The following is a 22,258-nucleotide window of genomic DNA, read 5'->3' on the forward strand; positions in this document are numbered from 1 at the left end:
ATAGCAGTTGCAGTACCTTAATTATGTGGCATACAAAAACTATTAAAGCAGTTTGGAGTTAAATGTGGATACAATGAATATTCTTTAATATTCTTCCCATGCATTTCAATTTCAAGGAGCCATCATAAAGCCATCAGCTATGGACCCTAAGGTTTATTAGCTTCCCTTTGATCCATACTGAACTCACTACCATGAAGCTGAATACAATGGATAAGAATAGTCTTTTCTGTCAATATGCAAGCATTTGGGGGTTTTTGTTTTTTCATTATTAATCCTTTTTGACATCCCTACAAAGTTTGTGTGCTTGAAAGCAGACTGCAATGGACAGATAAAGAAAACCTAGGCTGAACTCAAAGTCAGCTAATTTTTAGATAAATATGGTATCAATTTAATCAATAATGTTCTTCATTCTTAAACTGAGCTCTTTCTAGTAAAAGACCTTAAGACAATTCAGCTTGGCAAATAGTCCAATGACCTACTCTGCAGAGATAATGATTTCTGCTGAAAAGTAATAGAGAATGTAGACTTTATTTCCCTTGCTACATATTTTACATAAGGGCAGACGGGGAAAAAAACAGGTGCTAGGATTAGTTTTTAGTATGAAATGAAATATTCACAAGTAAATGTATGAATACTTATCAAATTCAACTGGGACTCCTCCAAAGTGGTAAAATTTCAATCTGGCAAATATTTACTGAGTATGATCTTTGCTAGGTAGTTCCCAGGATTCTTTACAATTCCAACTCTTAAAGGAACTTGCTTGGGATAAAAGACTGAGACGTAAAAAAAACAAAAAACAGAAAAACAACTCTTGTTAGGGAAGAAACTGGGAGCTCTACAAAACAACAACATAAAGAGCTACTTAAATGTTCCATTACTATAAGTTCTTTAAAAATATAATGGCCGCTGGGTGGCTGAGTTGGTTAAGCATCCGACTCTTGATCTCAGCTCAGGTCTTGATCTCAGGGTCATGAATTCAAGCCTCACACTGGACTTCACACTGGGCGTGGAGCCTACTTAAAAAAATGTACTGGCGGGCGCCTGGGTGGCTCAGTCGTTAAGCGTCTGCCTTTGGCTCAGGTCATGATCCCAGGGTCCTGGGATGAGTCCCACATCAGGCTCCCTGCTCGGCGGGAAGCCTGCTTCTCCCTCTCCCATTCCCCCTGCTTGTGTTCCTGCTCTCGCTACCTCTCTCTCTGTCAAATAAATAAATAAAATCTTTAAAAAAAAAAAAATGTACTGGCCCTTTCAGAAGCCAAGTTATTGTAATGGCTGAGGTTTTTGTTTCAAATTCTTCCAGAAAGCCATTTACAGTTAGATAGCAACTATCCTGAAGTTATTATATGTCAGCACATAATATAAATATTGTTTGATTTGAAAAAGAAAGCAAAGAGACTAATCAGAAGAGTAGGGAGAAGTAGGGATGTAGAGGCAGTAATGATACGCTAATAAGAACAAAACCAGAAGCAATAAGCCTGGGTTTCTAGTTTCACAGAACTTGTATGACCCTGACCAATCTCCATGGGCCTTAATTCTTCAATAATAAAATGAGATGTAATGGTAATATCCCAATTATCTTTTCCAGCTATAATATTTTGTGACTGAAATAATGTGACTGGCTTAAAAAAAGGAGTTGGGGGAGGGACGCAAGGGTGAGGAATGCAAGAGATTACCCTTTTAATTGGGGTCATGATGTTGTAAACAACTAGATAAACTTCAATTGCAAGAAACCCACAACCACGTCTTCTGCTTGTCCCCAAATCTGCCACTACTACTATATAAGTAGCATTTAGTCTTCCTTTCCAGGTCTTTTCTTCGATAGAGAACCGATGCTTTTGAATACTTCTCGAGTTCTTTGCAAGATGACAATAAGTAATGATCAACCTGATTTAAAAGCTAGGTAGTTGGCTACATTCTTATCAGCTACATAACTTACTCTCCCACATCAATTTTATGGCATACAAGATTCAAATTCATGCCTCGCCAAAATCATTATTATATATCAAGAATCCTTGTGACAACTCATAAGTGGGCTAATTCAGAAAATAATCTATGGATGATAAATTCATAAAACAAGAATCTTAATTTGTCTTTCCTCTTCTACTTATGAATGGGAAGAAAAACCAGTAGAATAGGGTCTCAGAAAATAATTATTTTGTTATTTTTCTCTTCTTTCCTAAAAACTCTTTCTCTATTAGCAGATATAAGAAGAGTCAAGGTAATATAGCTAATAGGATGAACAAGGCAGGTTAAGAAAACTTGGGGGTGGGGGGCAGACACTAAAGCAATGGCTACTTTAGAAGGAAGTCCCACACTTAATGCTATAAAAGTACATTGTAAACATCAATGGCTGCCACAGCTGAGGAAGGGGTGAAACCTGTTGTATAAGACTAAGGAAAAAAGTAGTAATGAGTGATAACAGCAAGGATTAGCAGGAATGGTCTCACAGCATACATAAGCATTCGACTGACAGAATATTCTTTGTATGTTTTACCCATAGTATGCATACTTAATGTCTGTGCTTAGTTGCTCTCTTTCTGATAGGCCACAATATCCAATTTGCACACAGTCCCTTGAGTTCACAGCTGTTAGATATATACTGCAATGCTGAAGTAATAAAATGCCTAAGATTGACATCAAAACAGTCTGGGGTGGGAAGACCATTTATAATTTAGCTGGAGGATACATACTTTTGTTTTAATTTGCAATTTTCTAAAAGTAAAAATTTTTATTTAAATAACAGACTTCAGTACCTACCTTACTAACCTAGACTTGTAAGTGAAAGCATATTATCATGAAAAGGATGTATTCTTGGATTCTGTAACATACCAGGAGAACTCCTTACTCACTGATATCCAAAACAGGTATTAGGTATTTATCTCTGACAACAGATACCTACTCTACAGCTCCAGATCATGCTACCTTTTAACTATCTTGAGACTTATAACCAGGTCCTGCACCTGAATACTTTCTCACCCCTCTTGAGGTTCAAAACTTTTTTTTTGAACTCACAAGTACATGTTCAGTGAATCATTTATCGGTTCCTCACTTGACCAGTTTAATTCCTCGGTTCCTTTCTATAGTAAATGGCAGCTATGTAATCCTGAAACCTAGAAATCATTTCTTATTTCCTCCTTCCTTTTTACTTCCCACATCCAATCCAACAGCAAGTCCTGAAATACATATCTCAAATCAGTCTATTGTCTCCAGCACTACTCAGGTAATCCAAACCACCACACCTCGAATACTCTAGTAAAACAGCCCCTTTATTAGTCTCCTTAACACCTTCAATCCAATTTCATGATTTAAAATTGAGTGAGAGAGACCTGGCGAAGACAGAGCAGACCCATAACAGCCTCTCTCTCCCTCTGGCTGGATGCGACTGAAACCTGTGAACAAAAATACAAAAAGCAACTTCCCATACAAAAATGTGTACACAGATGTTCACAGCATTATTCGTAATAGCCAAAAAGTGAAAATAACCCCAATGTTCATCAATTGATGAATGGAGAAACAAAATGTGGCATGTGCATACAATGGAATACTGTTTAGCTAATAAAGGAACAAAGTATTGATAAATGTTACAATATGAATGAATTTTCAAATCATTACACTATACGAAAGAAGCCAGTCACAAAAGGCCACATATTCTATGATTCCATTATATGAAATATCCAAAATTACAAGTCTATGGAGACAGAAAGTACATTATTGATTGCCTAGGGCTGGGGTACTGGGGGTGAGGCAAGGAAGGGGAGTGACAGCTAATATTGCAGGGTTTCTTTGGGGGTAATGGAAATGTTCTGGGTGAATATATTAAATAAAAACCACTGTGTGGCTCCTGGATGGCTCAGTAGGTTAAGCGTCTGCCTTTGGCTCAGGTCATGATCCCAGAGTCCTGGGATCGAGTCCCACATTGGGCTCTGTGCTCAGCACAGTCTGCTTCTCCCTCAAACCCTCCCCCTGCTTGTGCTCACTCTCTCTCTCAAATAAATAGAATCTTTTAAAAAAAAAAGAACAAACACTGAACTGTATGCTTTAAAATGCTTTTAAGGTATGTTCATTATATATCAATTTTTAAAAAGCAACTACCTTAAACATTAAAAATCAAGAAAGCTGGCATATTTGGGAAGTCAAAACTTTATTCATATGGAGTATGTAGTAAAGAATTTACCTTTACCCAAAGAGAGGTCTGCCCTTGGCCCTTGGACTAAAAAATACCAACCATGTTGATGACTATCAGATAGAATGATTTTTTAAGAGACTGATTGATCGACTGATTTAAGAAACAGTGCTGGATGGCTCAGATGGTTAAGTGTCTACCTTCAATTCAGGTCATGATCTCCAGGTCCTGGAATCGAGCCCTAGATAGGACTCCCAGCTCAGTGGCGATTATGCTTCTCCCTCTCCCTCTGCCTCTCCCCCCCGCTTGTGCTCTCTCTCAAATCTTTAAAAAAAAAAAAAAAAAATCAACCCCAATAATCCACCAGATGAACAGGCTAAATAAGAAAAAAACATATGAGTTGATTTTGAAAGACTATCAAGATGTTTTCATAAAAAAGTGAAGATAAAAGATTGATGTCCTAAGGTGAGAAATCTTAGATCCCATACAGAGAACAGCCATGTATCTGTTTAGCTAGAGTGCAGATGGAAACAAATCAAGTGAACCAAAGTGGTGTGTGGGGCCAGACAATGATCTCAATTATTCTACTGAAAAACTACTGAAGGCTGCTGTGCTAGTTATCAATTTATTGACTTTCAGTTCCAAATCCAACCTTCTTTGTCTTTCTCTGTGGTAGCGGAGCTGGACCCTATAAACACTTCTCCTTTGCCAGCTGGCTCGATGTTAAGTTTTGTGAGCGCCGGAAGAACGCTGCAGAATGAAAGGGGGCTTTTCTTTCTGGTTTTACTGTGCCCTTGCCTGCCTGCTCTCATGGCAGGCAGCACCCAGCAACATGAGGGACACTCAATGGCACCCAACCTTCAGCAAGGTTCAGCAGAATGACTATGGGTGGCTTCCCAGAAAATTCTGCTAGTGCCTCAGCTGGCTCCCCAGTGAATGTGGGACAGGTGCCCAGCAGGAAGTTTTCCAGCAAGTTCTACTAATACCCAGTAGGCAGTTTCCTATTTGCCAGCCCAGGCTACAGCACCAGTGAACTTTGTCATCCATTGGACCAGAGCCCCACCTACTCCATTAAGATCTGAATCGCAACCTAGGGACATAGAGGGAGATCTTGAAAGTTACTCTTTCTTAGGGCACATTGCCTCAGCCCTACAGGTACTGGTTGCTCCCTTTAAATAGTTAATTTCTGGTTAACCAATTAATAACTTAACCAGTTAACTGAATAACTTCCCTGTTCAAATTACCACGTAGCTTTTGTCTGCTGACCAGACCCTGATTCTTATAAAACTGTATAGCTCAAAGACTGTAGAAAATGTCTCCGAAAAACCCTTTTAAGTTCTTAAAGGGACTAGTACCTCACTCTTTCTCAGCTAGGAGCCAATCACTTCATTTTTAATAATTTTTTTGTGGGTTGGTTGTGGCAAAATATACGCAACATGCACGTTACCATCTGAACCATTTGTAAGTATAGATTTCAGCAGCACTGAGTACACTCACAATGTTGTGCAACCATTACCACTGCCCATTTCCAGAACTTTTTCATCATCCCCCAAAAAAACTCTGTGCTAATTTAAACAGTAACTCTCTATTCTTCCCTACTCTCAGCCCCTGGTAACCTCTATTCTACTTTCTGTCTCTACTGAGTTTGCCTGTTCTAAGTATCTCATATAAATGGAACTGTAGAGTATTTGTCCTTTTTTTTCTTCTGTTGCCACATCACTATTTGTCCTTTTGTTTCTGTCTTATTTCACTTAGCATGTTTTTCAGGTTCATCCACACAGCATGTATCAGAATTCCAAATCTTATTACGGGTGAATAATATTCCACTGAATGTATACACTACACTTTATTTATCCACTCATCTTTTGATGGACATTTGGGCTGTTTCCACTTTAATGTATTTTAAAAATAAAATAATATAATATGGAATAATCAAAATTAAGAGAGCTTCTTCAGAATGGGGCACACAGGGAAAACTACAAAGGGAAAAAAGAATTGAGAGCCATGTACTAAGGACTGAAGAATGAAAATTAACTTTAAGAAGTAGCATATCTTCAATAAAGAAATTATGTATTTCATTCTGTAACCTGTCTAAAACCTTTAAAGTTTATAAGACTATCATTGAACACAACACTGCAGAAAGAGAATAAGCTGTAACTACATCTGAATATAATCTTCCAACACCTGATACTTCATATATGCATTAACAAGTAGGTTTTCAAGCACAAAAGAGAAGGGGGAAAATGAGCAGAGCCACTGCCCTCATAGAGCTACCTTAATGTAAGCTAGAGAGAAGCTGTATGATGTTTTTAAGATCACAAAAATATGTAATTTCAAGCCTTAAGTGGTATGAAGAAATAAACAGAACACTATAATACACTAAAAGAGTTTGAAATCTGCTCTAGCTCGTAAAGTCAGCCAAAGTTCTCGGAAAAAGACATATTCAAACTGACACCTGAAAAATAAGATGGAACTGAGAGAAAAGCACATTCCCTGCTATGAAGGCAGCATATACAAAGGCTGAGGTGAGAAACAGCTTCCCTACCTATTTGAGAATGGACAACATATAATATTTAAAGCTATGGGGATGGACAAAATTGCACTTAAGTTAGAAGGTAATGAGCAAAAAAACTGAGAAGGAAGAAGGAAGAATGTCTGTGGTCACTTCAGGTAACAAAACAGAGTTTCAAGAAGGAAACAGTATTCAACTGTGTTAAATAGTGCTAAGAAGAAAGAGTCAAGAACGAGAAGTCCCATGGAATTAACAAAATGGAAGTCACTGGTGACTTAGCACTGCTTTGTGGTCACAGAACTGCATCCCAACAATATAGTTTAACCAGGGACAGCTACATATAAATTGTTATCACTAAGCAAAGCCAGAAGCTATTTTTGATGACTCTACCATCTTGCTACTTTTTCTAAATTTCTTCTTTTTGCCCTTCTTTATTTATTTACTATTCTTTACTTATTTACTATTCTTGCCTACTCCCTAGAAATGATAATGACAAGTTTAAAGTCATAGAGCCTTAGTATGTTGGAGCCAGATGACCCTGACTGGCATTTAGACCTAAGGGACTGATGGGAGTCTGGTCTCTATACATCAGATATCCTGGTCGATTTCCCCAGCTTATCAAAAGTCTAATTTTAAGGAAAAAAAAAAAAAAGAAATCTCTTGCTCATCCTATTCTATAAGTCAATAGCATTATAAAAGAATATTAGAATACCTTAGCAGAATTGTTCCTCAGACCCCAAAAATCACTGTCCTTTTCTCCTATACCTTTGCAAAATTGGTGGTATTAAATATGCATTATGTGGGGATGGGGTAACTGGGTGATGGACATTAAGGAGGGCATGTGATATAATGAGCACTGGGTATTACATAAGACTGATGAATCACTGAACTCTACCTCTGAAACTAATAATACACTATATGTAAATTAATGAATTTAAATTTTAAAAAAAGTAAAAAAATAGGCATTATGCTTTAATTTTAATCTAATAAATCTTATCTAATTCAAATAAAAATTTAGAATTGTATCATTGATAAATTAAGTGATTAATTTTTTAATTTACAAAAATGTTTAAAAGCTGGGGTGCGTGGATGGCTCAGTCATTAAGCGTCTGCTTTCGGCTCAGGTCATGATCCCAGCATCCTGAGATCGAGCCCCGCTCCCTGCTCAGTGGGAGGCCTGCTTCTCTCTCTCCCACTCCCCCTGCTTGTGTTCCCTCTCTCGCTGTCTCTCTCCGTCAAATAAATAAATAAAATCTTTAAAAAAAAAAAAAAAATGTTTACGGGGCGCCTGGGTGGCTCAGTCGTTAAGTGTCTGCCTTCGGCTCAGGTCATGATCCCAGCGTCCTGGGATAGAGCCCCGCGCATCGGGCTCCCTGCTCTGCGGGAAGCCTGCTTCTCCTTCTCCCACTCCCTTTGCTTGTGTTCCCTCTCTCACTGTGTCTCTGTCAAATAAATAAATCTTAAAAAAAAAAAAAATAAATAAATGTTTAAAAGCTAATTCCTCAAATGCATTTCAATGTTTTCATTTACAAATGTTCACACAATTTCTCAGAGACATATGTTACATAAAGTGAAATAATAATAATTTATACTTCATTGTTTCATAGTAATAAAACAAAGCTAATTTATTCCCAGCCTACTCACATTTGGCCACAAGTCAAAACAAAATTTTTTTAGCTGTTAGCAAAGGGCCAAAACCTCAATTCTGTATTAAAGAAAGTGAGAATTAAAATCTAGAACATGCAATAGCTATGTATCAAAAAACATATTATTGTCCATTTACAAATATTTCAGCATAGCTCACTATTACTCTGGCATCTGAGCTGAAGAGTTCTTCAGTGTGAAGGACTGTCTGGCACAATGTGAGACATTTAGCATCCCTGTTTCCTGAACATTAAATGCCACAGTGCTCCCCTTCTTTCTAGACACTTTGAAAATCAAAAATAACCTCTTAAGTTCTGAACACTTTCCCTAAGGGCATTTACACAATGCCACCCCCACTTGAGAACAACTAGTAGCAGTTTTAAAGCACCACAACCTTTTCCACCTTAATGAAAATATCTCTCAGGTAGACTCCCAGATTTCCACGTTAACAATACCAAGTATGTTGACCATAATTTTAACATTTCTTGATGGGAGAGTGTCTTAATCATGAAGTGACTATTACATGCTATTCTTAATATAAGGCTCTTAGAAATTAAAGTGTGTTTTATCTTTGGTCCTGTATTAATTGACCCCAAGCTGTTTTATTTGCTGTACATAAAACTATTACTTGAAATATATACTGCTTTGTTTGTATTTTTTCCATTTGATTCCTTTTGGCCAAGGTTACGTCTTTCTAGACTGTCTACCTCTAGCATTCTCCCTGTACTAGAGAATATTTTTTACCTGCTAATGACCAAGCTGATTAAATCAAAAGTCTGAACTCATAGATGAAGGCTTGAAGATGGCTCCAGGCCTTCCTAAGAATTAACGTGCATGGGTTGGACACAACTAAGAATTTTTTTTTAACTTACTTGTGGTTTTGTAACTGTGCTATGACTGAAAACTTTAAAGATCTGACAACTGAACAAATCAGAAATTAGCAAAGCAGTTATTACTAAATCATCAATCTTCAGGACTAATGTACACTGCTATATACTATGAAATACTCTAATCAAGTATTATAATTATTACTAATAATATTTAAATAACTCACCTGATTTCTTTTAGTCCTTCTCTCTGGATAACTTGAAGAATTTCTTTATGACTCATGGGTGTATTGGGGTATTTTTCTAAGACCTGAGAAACAAGTATATAATAATAAATTATTTCCTCTTATTTTATTATGTATGTAATTATATTTCTTATTCTTACTAAAACTACATATTAATTTCACCCAGCACATACATATCCGGAGACCTTCCATCCTTATATTTTGGGACAATAAGAAAAACAGAAAATTAATGGAATATAAACAGGTTCTTCTCTCTTTTAGTCACAAACAATATGTCAAGTCCTAAAGTAGAAATGGATCAAAAAGGATAAGATAAATAACTAAATTATTATTAATGTATAATATGAAATTATGTTTACTTTCTGCCTCCACCCCCATATCACAGGCCTAACTGTGGATCTATAGACTAGAGATACTTAAAGATTATGGGCGCCTGGGTGGCTCAGTTGTTAAGCGTCTGCCTTTGGCTCGGTCATGATCCCAGGGTCCTGGGATCGAGCCCCACATCGGGCTCCCTGCTCGGCGGGGAGCCTGCTTCTCCCTCTCCCACTCCCCCTGCTCGTGTTCCCTCTCTCACTGTGTCTCTGTCAAATAAATAAATAAAAACTTAAAAAATATATATATATCCATCTTTACATTTCCAGCAAAGATTACTATGCCATGAGTGCTCAATAAATCCTTTTTTTTTTTTTTAAAGATTTTATTTATTTTTCCACAGAGAGAGAAACAGCGAGAGAGGGAACACAAGCAGGGGGAGTGGGAGAGGCAGAAGCAGGCTTCCTGCTGAGCAGGGAGCCCCACGTGGGACTCGATCCCAGGACCCTGAGATCATGACCTGAGCTGAAGGTAGACGCTTAACGACTAAGCCATCCAGGCGCCCAGTGCTCAATAAATTCTTAACCAAAACAAATGAATAATACATTTGTAGCAATATTAACAGGTATCTATGTTCTGGTTCTGGTAAAAAACAAAAGGAGTAAGCATAGTTTGTCCTGTCTCTTGGGCTGACTACAACTAAAAACCTGGACAGAATGCATGGAGCAGCTATCTAACATCTGGTAGCAGATGGAAAATGGTAGCAATGGCCTGGAGCAGGAAACCACAACTAGAAGTTTTAATAACCCCAAAGTGAGTTTCCTGGTTTTGTTTCCTCTGGGACCACTCAGCCTAGACTCAAAGGCAGTACAAATTCAGAATTGTCCACTAAGTGCAGACAGAAACGGCTCCAAAAGAATTCTTCTTGGCCTGAGGATCCGTAAAGGGGACCCCTAGGAAGATGGGGTTTTCTGGGTTTTTCCCTCTTCCACTTGACCTATGCCCCCAAACAAGCCAAGGGCAGCAGCCTGGGCAGTGATAATACCAGCAGCGGCTGAACAGGGACCTAAAACTCCAACAAAGCAGAATCCTTCTGTTCTCATAAGTGTGAAAGGAATCCCCACGGCTTTCTTTCTCTGCCATCCTGTTGTTTGGCATCAAAGGCAAATGTGGTTGTGGAAGTTTAAAGCAAAAGAGAAATAACGCCCCAACTGTCTAGCCATGGGACAAGGAAGAGGGTCTCTAGGAGCCAGAAAGTATCAGGGAATTTGAAAAGAGAAAGCCGCTTGACAGAGTGATACCACGAAGATCTATAAACACTCCTGGGGTCACTCCAGACCTATGCATATCTGTATCTGACACTAATCATACTATCAGCTTCCCAAATTAGCCACTAGGTGGTTAATTTGCACCACTAGGTGGTGCAGAACACATCAGAACAGCTCTGCAAAGGCTTTGAAAACTAGACATTGGAATTTTAGTGAAGAGAAGATTGGGTCAAGTTGTGATCTGAACCTAACAAAGTCAAATGCCTTCTTTAAAAAAACTGCCTCCCCCCACCATTCTCCAGTGAATTTAAACTTGACTTCTTGAAGCATAGTTTTAATCTTTTGTTTTTTGTTTTTAAGATTTTATTTATTTGACAGAGAGCGACACAGCGAGAGAGGGAACACGAGCAGGGGGAGTGGGAGAGGGAGAAGCAGGCTTCCCACGGAGCAGGGAGCCCGATGCGGGGCTCAATCCCAGGACCCTGGGATCATGACCCGAGCCGAAGGCAGACGCTTAACGACCGAGCCACCCGGGCGCCCTTGAAGCATAGTTTTAATAGTTGCTTTAAAGTCTTTCTCTGGGGACGCTGGGTGGCTCAGTTGGTTAAGCGTCTGCCTTCGGCTCAGGTCATGATCCCAGAGTCCTGAGATCGAGTCCCACATCGGCCTCCTTGCTTGGCAGGGAGCCTGCTTCTTTTCCCTCTGCCTGCCACTCCCCCTGCTTGTACGCACGCATGCGCTCTTTCTCTCTGACAAATAAAATCTTTTAATAAAGTCTTTGTCTGATAATTCCAACATCTTCGTCATCTTGGGTTTATTGTGTGTGGGTTGTCTTTTCCTTATGAGTTCTTGAGATCTTCCCAGTTCTTCATTTGTCAAGTGATTCTGGATTGTACATTAGACATTTTGATGTTATCTTACTCTATGTCTCTTTAAATGCAATGGAGAATGATTGGGGGGCGTGGATTTTTAAGGGTAATCTGCAGTATTTGTCTTTCTCTGACTTGTTTCACTATACAGCTAGTGTACTATGGCAGATTTCCTTCTTTGTTTATGGATGAATAATATTCCATTGCATACATATAGTAATTTTCTTTATCTGATCATCTGTTGTTAGACACTAAAGTTGTTTCCAAGGGAGCCTGGGTGGCTCAGTCGGTTAAGTATCTGCCTTCAGCTCCGGTCATGATCCCAAGGTCCTGGGATCGAGCCCCACGTCGGGACCCCTGCTCAGCAGAGAGCCTAGTTCTCCCTCTCCCTCTGCTTGCTGCTCTGCCTACTTGTGCTCTCGATCTCTCTGTCAAATAAATAAATAAAATCTTAAAATAATTAATAAAAATTTAAAAAATAAAGTTGTTCCCATTTCTCAGCTATTGTAAATAATGCTGCAATGAATACAAGGGTGCAGATCTCTCTCCAAGATAGTGATTTCATTTCCTTTGGATATATACCCAGAAGTAGGACTGCTGGTAGTTCTCTTTTTAATTTTTTGAGGAACCTCCATACTGTTTTCCATAATGGCTATACCAACTTACACAGCACAAAAAGAGATTTTATATAGAGATATACACACAAAAGATGGTCAAATAAGAACAAAAAAGACTGATACACCTACTAAAAAAAAAACAAAATCTGAGCCCACAGAAAACAAATCTTCCTATAGTGCTACCCAGATAAAACATACAAAATTTTTTACATTTTTCCCTTAATTTGTAAATATTTCTAACTGCCATACGGTTTACAAACATTGCAAAGCCATTCTATTTCATTTGATCCTCACAACAATCCAAGAAAGAGCAGAATAGGGATGCCCAGGTGGCTCAGTTGGTTAAGTGTCTGCCTTCGGCTCGGGTCATGATTCCAGGGTCCTGGGATCAAGTCCCGCATAGGGCTCCTTGCCCAGTGGGGAGCCTGCATCTCCCTCTGCCTGCTGCTCCCCCTGTTTGTGCTCTCTCTCTCTCTCTCAAACAAATAAATAAAAATCTTTAAAAAAAAAAAAAAAAGAGCAAAATAGGTTTAGTTATGTCTATTTTACAGGAAGAAAAGACTCAGAAGTTACAAAGCATAGTCTGAACTTAGATGGCAAAACTCTTAATTCCCCAAGCTAAAGAGGATAATAATAACACTTTATACAAAGCAAACGGTTCAATGATTAAAAATATATATTTATTTTGTTAGCTAAAATATGCACTGGAATGATAAAAACTGTGCCTCTGTTGGATGGGTAGGTTCTTACTTACTGAGGCAAAAAAACTAACAGGATTGCAGAAATGTCACTTGCTATTTTGATTAAGATGAGAATGGGACATTCAACTACAAAGATCAGATAGAGACCTTTTTCTCAGAGGTCTACTTTGAAACATGACAAGATTAGCTTAATGAAAATGTCAGCCTCCACATGTCTATAATGAAGTCGTATCTTAAGAGGTAGGTTCCTGGCTCTGGCTTTAGTAATGAACAAGTACATAAAAATGAAAAACAAGATCCTGGTGGGGCCTGGGAAGATTCCGAGTATTTTGAGTGTGTTTTGCAAACTCTAGTATTAATCAGGCTTGAGGCGCCTAGGTGGCCTCAGTCGGTTAAGTGTCCCGACTCTGGACTTGGGCTCAGGTGATGATCTCAGGGTTGTGAGATAAAGCCCCACATCGGGCTGGGCATGCAGCCTGCTTAAGATTCTCTCTTTCCCTCTGCCTCACTCCCCACCCCCCCAAAAAAAGGCTAGACAAGGGTGTTTCACCAACTTCCAATGATTTTTCATGGTATTCCACAAAGAAATTAACTCCAGGTGCTGAGTTACTATATAGTCATACCCCATACGTAAAGTAACAAGGGTTTCCCCAATGATAAAACATATTCATTCTAGAAAATTAAAACATACAAAAAAAAAAAGGTTTTGTTTAATTGTATGTATTGTATGTATAGGGATTCTGCCATGAGAGAACAGGACTTAACATTCTGGCATATTCCCTTCCAGGAGTTTTTCAGTAACATTGCACATACTTGAGATTTCTTCTGCATATACCAGTTCCTACTGTTCTAATATTATCACAAGCCCTTTTTTGCAAATCTTGAAACATTACTGATATATTTCACAGCAGCGTAATACTCCACCAAATGTGTATACACATATACACACTAAATCACGCAATCCGTATTTCCTACTGTTGCGTATCAGAATAACCTAAGGAGGCACTATATCCTGAGACACTATGCCAACACAGGCTTAGAGTGAGACATCCTGACTCTTTAATTCCTGACTCTACCATTTACAGCTTTGTGACTTTGGAAAAGTCAATCTCTGTGCCTAAATTTCATCAGGAAAATGAGAATAAGAACATCTTTAACGTATGGAATAACCATGAGCATCAAAGAGAATATTTTGTTTTGAGCTGCTTTGCTGATAACTGGAGAAATAGCAAATTCTCAATAACTGTGTGTTATTGTTTCTTTTTTTACTGTAACAAATGCCAAATGTTTCTGATTATTTTTAAAGTTTTCTAACAAGTGGAATTGCTGCATAAAGTTATTTTAATATTACCAAATTGCTATCCACCAGATGTATAGGAGTTTCACGTACCATTTACCAGCATCTGTATCATTTTAAAAATCCTTGGTAACTACTTTAAATATACATATACTGTAATTTTAAAATGCTAGTTACTAATGAGGTTGGATTTTTCACATCATTAGACATTTGTATGTCGTATATTGAATGACCCTGACATGAGGCAATAAATTACTTGATCTAAATAATAAACATCAGATTAAAAAATAAAATTATAAGGGTGCCTGGATGGCTCAGTCGTTAAGCGTCTGCCTTCGGCTCAGGTCATGATCCGGATCGAGCCCCACGTCGGGCTCCCTGCTCCGCGGGAAGCCTGCTTCTCCCTCTCCCATTCCCCCTGCTTTATTTATTTATTTGACAGAGAGAGACACAGCGAGAGAGGGAACACAAGCAGGGGGAGTGGGAGAGGGAGAAGCAGGCTTCCCGCGGAGCAGGGAGCCCGACGTGGGGCTCGATCCCAGGACCCTGGGATCATGACCCGAGCCGAAGGCAGACGCTTAACGACTGAGCCACCCAGGCGCCTTTAAAAAAAATTATTAAAAAAAATTATTAAATTTAACCAACCAGCAGTGTCTGGCTGGTTCAGTCAGTGCAGCATGGGACTCCTGGTCTTGGTGTCATGAGTTTGAGCCCCATGTTAGGCATAGAGCCTACTTAAAAAACAAAACAAAACAAAACAAAACCAAAAAACTTAACAACTAGGTCACAGAAATATTACAGAGTTGTCTGAACACTAGAAATACACTGCTTTTATTCCATTACAGAAAGGAGAACATTCAAGGATTTTGCCAAGTCTACCTAAATTTATTCCCATCAACAAATTAAAAGAGTAAAACTGTACACCTTATTGGCCCAAAGCAGAAAACTATGGTATGGGTATAAACGATGCTAGTTGCTATTCTAGGCAAATTCAGTTCCAACATAGAACTTCCCCTCAAATAATCCATCTGGTTGCTGGAAGAAAACACACAGCCACTGAACTCTATGAGGAACTCTTGCTCCAAGTTCTGCTTGGGAAAGTGGGAAGATGTAGAGGTTTTTGTAAACCGTACTGAAAACCCTAGAGTTGACAAAAGAGGACCACTTTGTCCAACAGATTCTATGCTTGCCCTGGTCAAGAACTAGAAGGGATTTCTAGAGAAAGTGATACAATCACCCACCTGGCAATTAAATTTCACCCTGTTACTATCATTAGGAAATCCTGAATACTAAAAACATATAATACAAATTTAAATAAGGGCACAAATAAGAGATCTGCTTGATTTTCTTAAATGGTATCAGTACTTGTAACAAATACTCCTCTCCACACAGTAGTAAATTGACTGAGACTCTCTGTTTTGGTCTCTGTAAGAGCTATTAATATGGGAAAGGGATTTCAGCTGGAAAAAAAATTTTAATTGATGGAAAACATTCAAGTGTTTCAAAGTGTAGGTACAGAGGTCAAAGAGCCTGCTTCTAATGACTCTAAGAATACACCCTAGGTGACTAAAGGCTCTAAACACCAAACCTTCATTGGTAGAGTAAGGGTTATAACATTCTCATAAATAGGAACATGAAATAAAACATTCTGCAGTGGGCGCCTAGGTGGCTCAGTTGGTTAAGCGACTGCCTTCGGCTCAGGTCATGATCCTGGAGTCCCGGGATCGAGTCCCGCATCGGGCTCCCTGCTCGGCGGGGAGTCTGCTTCCCCCTCTGCCCTCTGCCCTCTTCCCTCTCGTGCTCTCTCTCTCTCATTCTCTCTCTCAAATAAATAAATAAATAAATAAATAAATAAATAACTTAAAAAAAAAAACATTCTGCAGTATTCTTAACTTACCATATGTGGCTGATAAACAAAAGTGGCTTTTGTTATTATTAGTCAACTATATGACAAACTGTTTCCCAGTTCACATTTCTGATACTACCCTCATTTAAAATTCCACCAGTGTTCGTAAGACGGATGAAAAATACAAAAGGGGCGCCTGGGTGGCTCAGTCAGTTAAGCAGCTGCCTTTGGCTCAGGTCATGATCCCAGGGTCATGGGATCCAGCCAGGCATCAGGCACCCTGCTCAGTGGGGAGCCTGCTTCTCTCTCTCCCTCTGCCTGCCGCTCCCCCTGCTTGTGTGCTTGCTCTCTGTCAAATAAATAAATATTTTTTTAAAAGCTGAATATTAAAAAAAAAAGAAAGAAAAATACAAAAGATAGCATGCTTTTCTCAGGTTACCTGCCCTTTGATTTTTCCACTATTTTCATCTCAGATAATTAACAATGCCCTACAATAATTCCTGTTGGTAATAAAAAAACATTACACAAGAAGCAAAATTTACAATATGAAATAATTTTACATTAAATGCCAAGACTTCACAATCATATTAATTTCTCTAGACTTTAAATCCTGTTTACATTACAAATAACTGACTATAAAAGACCAGATATGACTATTCTGCAAGAAAAAAACGAGTGAAAAATCACTGAATAAGGAACTTGCATTCATATGCAAAAATATTTTGATTAATTAATCATAATGAGGCTTCTTTGTCTGCCCAAGGAGCTAGAAAATGGAAATTAATAAAAATTTCTCTGGCGGAGCAGCTGACTGGCTCAGTCAGAACATGCAACTCTTAATCTTAGGGTCATGAGCTTGAGCCCCACCTTGAGTGTAGAGCCTACTTTAAAAAAATAAATATTTTTAAAAATAAAAATTTGTAGGGGTGCCTGGGTGGCTCAGTCGGATAAGCATCCAACTCTTGATTCAGGGTCAGTCATGATCTCAGGGTCATTAAGACAGAGCTCCAAGTCCGGCTCTGCACTCAGTGGGAAGTCTGCTTAAGATTCTCTCCCTCTTGGGGCACCTGGGTGGCTCAGTCGTTAAGCGTCTGCCTTCAGCTCAGGTCATGATCCTGGGTCCTGGGTTCGAGGCCCGCATCGGGCTCCCTGCTTCACGGGAAGCCTGCTTCTCTCTCTCCCACTGTCTCTCTGTCAAAAACAAAGATTCTCTCCCTCTCCCGCTGCCCCTCCCCCACCCACCCCCAGGTGCGTGCACTCTCTCTCTAAAATAAAAAAGTAAATCTTTAAAAAAAATTTCTCTAGCATATCACATCTTAATTGAAAAGTGACTACTAGGGTGCCTGGATGCCTCAGTCAGTTGAGCATCTGCCTTTGGCTCAGGTCATGATCCCGAAGTTCCAAGATTTGGTCCTGCATCTGGCTCCCTGCTCAGTAGAGAGCATGATTCTCCCTCGGCCCCTAACCCCACTCACGCTCTCTTTCTCTCAAATAAATTAATAAAATCTTTTGGGGAGGGTATATGCTGTGGTGAGCACTGTGTATTGTGTAAGACTAATGAATCACAGACCTGTACCCCTGCAAATAATACATTATATGTTAATAAAAAAATAAAATAAAATTACACCCAAAAAATAAAATCTTTAAAGAAAAAAAAAAGGTGAGTACTAAACCACTATTCGAATGAGCCACATTCAGAATTTAAAACATTTATATTCATGGTAACAGTAATGATAAAAATTAATATGTTCTAATTTATTACCCAGAGCAAGGAATTACTTTAATATGGTTGCATTTTTCTGTTTATACAAAAATACTTACATATTTTAACACAGACATTAAAGTTTTTAAAATTGAAGACCTAAAATTTTTGTATCCCTTTTAGTGAGGACTTCATAGATTTTCTAGGTATACTATTCTTTAAGGAAATAAAATAGACATCCTTAAAACTGCATAAGGGATATTTACTTTCCTTTAAAAAAAAAAGAAACGTTTGTCACTAGTTCCTTTAAACACTAGGCACTTAGGTGTCTTGGTTTTGGCTCAGGTCATGATCAGGGTCCTGGGATCAAGCCAGTGTAGGGCTCTGCCTTCAGTGCAGAGTCTTAATTGTCCATCTCCCTCCCCTCCACCACATATTTAGGGCTCTCTCTAAAAAATAAATGAAATCTTTTAATAAGTAAAAATAAATACTAAGCACTTAAAATTAATCTTAATTTAGAAAATCATTTGTGGGGACGCCTGGGTGGCTCACTTGGTTAAGCATCTATCTTCGGCTCAGGTCATGATCCCAGGGTCCTGGGATCGAGTCCCACATCAGGCTCCTTGCTCAGCGGGGAGCCTGCCGCTCCCCCTGCTTGTGCTCTCTCTCTCTCTCTGACAAGTAAATAAATAAAATCTTAAAAGAAAAAGAAAATTATTTGTGCTAAATATTCTCAATATTTAGAGCTATATAAATCATTTAGTTAGGAGGAGAAAAAGAAGTTTTTTGGTTTTTTTTTAAAGATTTTATTTATTTTTTTGACAGAGAGACACAGCGAGAGCGGGAACACAAGCAGGGGGAGTGGGAGAGGGAGTGGGAGAAGCAGGCTTCCCGCTGAGCAGGGAACCCGATGCAGGGCTCGATCCCAGGACCCTGGGATCATGACCTGAGCCCAAGGCAGACGCTTAACGACTGAGCCACCCAGGCGCCCCGAAAAAGAAGTATTTTTCAATTAAAGACTGAAGTAATCTATTTTTAAAGTTTATTATGGAAATTTTAAAACATATACAAAAGAGAACACTACAATCAACAATTACAACACATGGCTTATATCTTACTTCATCTATACCACCAGCCTCTTTCCCTCCACAAACTGGATTATTTTGAAGCAAATCTCAAACATTTCATCCATAAATACTTTAGTTATATCTCCCAAAAAAATGACTCATTCTCTAAAAAACAAAAATACCATTTAAACCTTCAAAAAGGGGCACCTGGGTGGCTCAGTTTGTTAAGCGACTGCCTTTAGCTCAGGTCATGATCCCAGGGTCCTGGGATCAAGCCCCACATCGGGCTTCCTGCTCAGCCAGAAGCCTGCTTCTCCCTCTCCCACTCCCCCTGCTTGTGTTCCCTCTCACCCTGTCTCTGTCTCTCTCTCCCCCTGTCAATTAAATAAATAAATAAAATCTTTAAAAATAAATAAAATAAACCTTCAAAAAATAACTATAATTCTTTAATATCAATTTAGATAATGTCCCCAATTTTCATGAAAAAAACAAACTTTTATTTTTATTTTTTTAAAAGATTTATTTATTTGAGAGACACTGAGTGAAGGAGCACATACACCCGAGCGGGAGGGGCAGAAGGAGAGGGAGAGAGAATCCCAAACATACTATGCCCTGAGCTCAGGGCCTGACACAGGGCTCAAATCTCATGACCCTGAGATCACAACCCGAGCTGAAACCAAGAGTCGGTTGCTTAACCGACTGTAACCCCCAGGCGTCCCCAAAACAAACTTTTTAAAACAGTTGTTTTGCTCACATCAGTATCCAAAGACCCCTGCACATCATACTTGGTTAACACAGGCCTTAAACTCTCTTTGAATTTATGGATTTCTCCCTTTTTTCTTCCAATTTATTTACTGAAGAAAACACATAGACTGTACTATATAGTTTTCCACTTTCTATATTTTGCTAATTGTATAGTTCTTTGCCCCTTGTATTTCCTGAAAATTAGAATTAACACCTAGAGGCCTGCTCAGATTCAAATTTTATTTTAGCAAAAACACTTCATAGGCAGTGTTGTATACTTCCTGTCACACCACATCAGAACACCAAAAATATCTGTGGCCTCTTTTTCTGAAATTACTATTATAAAGTTTCATATTATAAACTACAAACTATTTTATATTATAAACAATAAACTATTATAAAGTTTCGCACCAGCATTCCAATCTAATCATTTTCATAGTCACTGATGATCACCACCTAGACTTGTTATTTTATTTAGGTGTTCACAAATGGTGATAAGTCTACCATTCCTTCTTCATTCATCAGCTAGAATCCTTCTAAAAAGAAGGGTTTTCCTCCATCTACTATTTGGTTACCTGAAGGACGTATGGTTCATACAGAAATCATTATTTCTTTTAATGATTCTGAGAATAATTGCTGGCTTTCCAAGCATGCTCCAAAGGTGACCAGTGAAGTTGGGTTGTTTGTTGGAAGCATCATTAAGAATATTATGAATAACATCTAATGGAATATCATTATGAATTTTAATATATTTTTGTGAATTAATAACTGTATTTCCTCACTTGCAAACTGGTTATTCATGACCATTGTCTACTTAGTATACATTCCATTTGTATGAGGAGTTCTATCTTCACATTCAATACAGTAAAACTTTAAGATAAATAAATAATAAGGGCACCTGGGTGGCTCAGTTGGTTAAGCGACTGCCTTCGGCTCAGGTCATGATCCTGGAGTCCCGGGATCGAGTCCCGCATCAGGCTCCCTGCTCAGCGGGGGGTCTGCCTCTCCCTCTGACCCTCTTCCCTCTCGTGCTCTCTGTCTCTCATTCTCTCTCTCAAATAAATAAATAAAATCTTTAATAATAAATAAATAAATAAATAATAAAACTTTTACTGTCACATTTACTGCAAATATTTTTTCCAGTTTATTATTCATCTTTTCGTTACTGTTGCTTTTCCATGGAGGTTTATATTAACTTCACATATTACAACTGATTGTGGTCTTTTCTTTTGATTTCTTTTAGCATTTCTACATTTAAGTATATCTTCTCTCCCTTCGATAGCTTAATATTTTTCCATCTTTTCATTTACATCTAACTTCGAATTCACTTAACTTTTAATAAGAAAATATGTACGCACACTAAAGAAGCCCAAGAGTGAGAGATGGAGAAAGGAACAAAATGGCCACATATATTTGAGCAAAAATACCATATTCCATTAAACTAGTATTACATACTATTACTATATTGTATTACTATTACTTTTACATTATTTTACCACAAGTTAATGTAAACGAAAATACCACAGTACTTTTACAAAACATTTAGCTTACTTTAACCACAGGAGGGCAGTATTTATCAAACAAAAGTACCATTCCTTTGAAATAGTTCATGGAATTACTTACAAAACACAATTTTTAGAACTACTTTATGAAAATCGGAGTAGCTGCTCAAAAGAATTTTTTGTTTTAATGTAAACCCTATGCCCAACGTGAGGCTTGAACTCATGACCCCAAGATCAAGAGTCGCCACCCAGGCGTCCCTGCTCAGAATTAAAATTAACACCACACTGAATTAAAGCATGATAAAATAGTTTTTTAAAGTGTGCTTAAGGGGCGCCTGGGTGGCTGTCAGTTGAACATCTGCCTTCGGATTAGGTCATGATCCCAGGGTCCTGGGATCAAGCCCCGCATCTGTCTCTGCCTGCCACTCCCCCTGCTTGTGCTCTCTGTCAAACGAACAAATAAAATCTTTAAAAATAAATAAAGTGTGCTTATACACCTATTTCTTTACTTGCAGATTCTCACATCCAGCTAATAAAAAATATATTAAAACTATACTTTGAGTACCAGGAATAATGTAGAGAGCCCCCTAAGATTCGAGTTTAACTCTAACCTAAATAACAGCCGAATTTCAATTATTGCTGCACTTACAAGTTCCTTCCAGATTTGCATAGATCTGCGGAGCCCGAATTTTACATCATCTAGATGATTTTATTTTGCATTTTAATGTATAGATAAAAATTATATAATCTTTGGGCGCCTGGGTGGCTCAGTGGTTAAGCGTCTGCCTTCGGCTCAGGTCATGATCCCAGGGTCCTGGGATCGAGTCCCGCATCGGGCACCCTGCTCCGCGGGAAGCCTGCTTCTCTCTCTCCCACTCCCCTTCTTGTGTTCCCTCTCTCACTGTGTCTCTGTCAAATAAATAAGTAAAATCTTAAAAAAAAAAAAAAAATTATATAATCTTTATAACTTTATATCAGT

General features: G+C 38.5%; 1 protein-coding gene across 4 annotated transcripts in view; it reads right to left on the reverse strand.

The window, feature by feature from the left end:
* The window catches only part of ASXL2 (ASXL transcriptional regulator 2), a 148,956-nt gene that overhangs the window by 81,953 nt on the left and 44,745 nt on the right, over positions 1-22,258 (reverse strand). For all 4 annotated transcript variants that reach the window (XM_064571951.1, XM_045884223.3, XM_064571953.1 and 1 more), the window contains one exon: positions 9,334-9,416. In XM_064571951.1, the coding sequence (XP_064428021.1) occupies positions 9,334-9,416 (83 nt within the window). The remainder of the gene's footprint in view (positions 1-9,333; positions 9,417-22,258) is intronic.

This window comes from Mirounga angustirostris, unplaced genomic scaffold (assembly GCF_029215605.1).
Source record: "Mirounga angustirostris isolate CCGP_5_RB_7025 unplaced genomic scaffold, mMirAng1.0.hap1 SCAF_10, whole genome shotgun sequence".
In the NCBI taxonomy this organism is placed as follows: Eukaryota; Metazoa; Chordata; class Mammalia; order Carnivora; family Phocidae; genus Mirounga; species Mirounga angustirostris.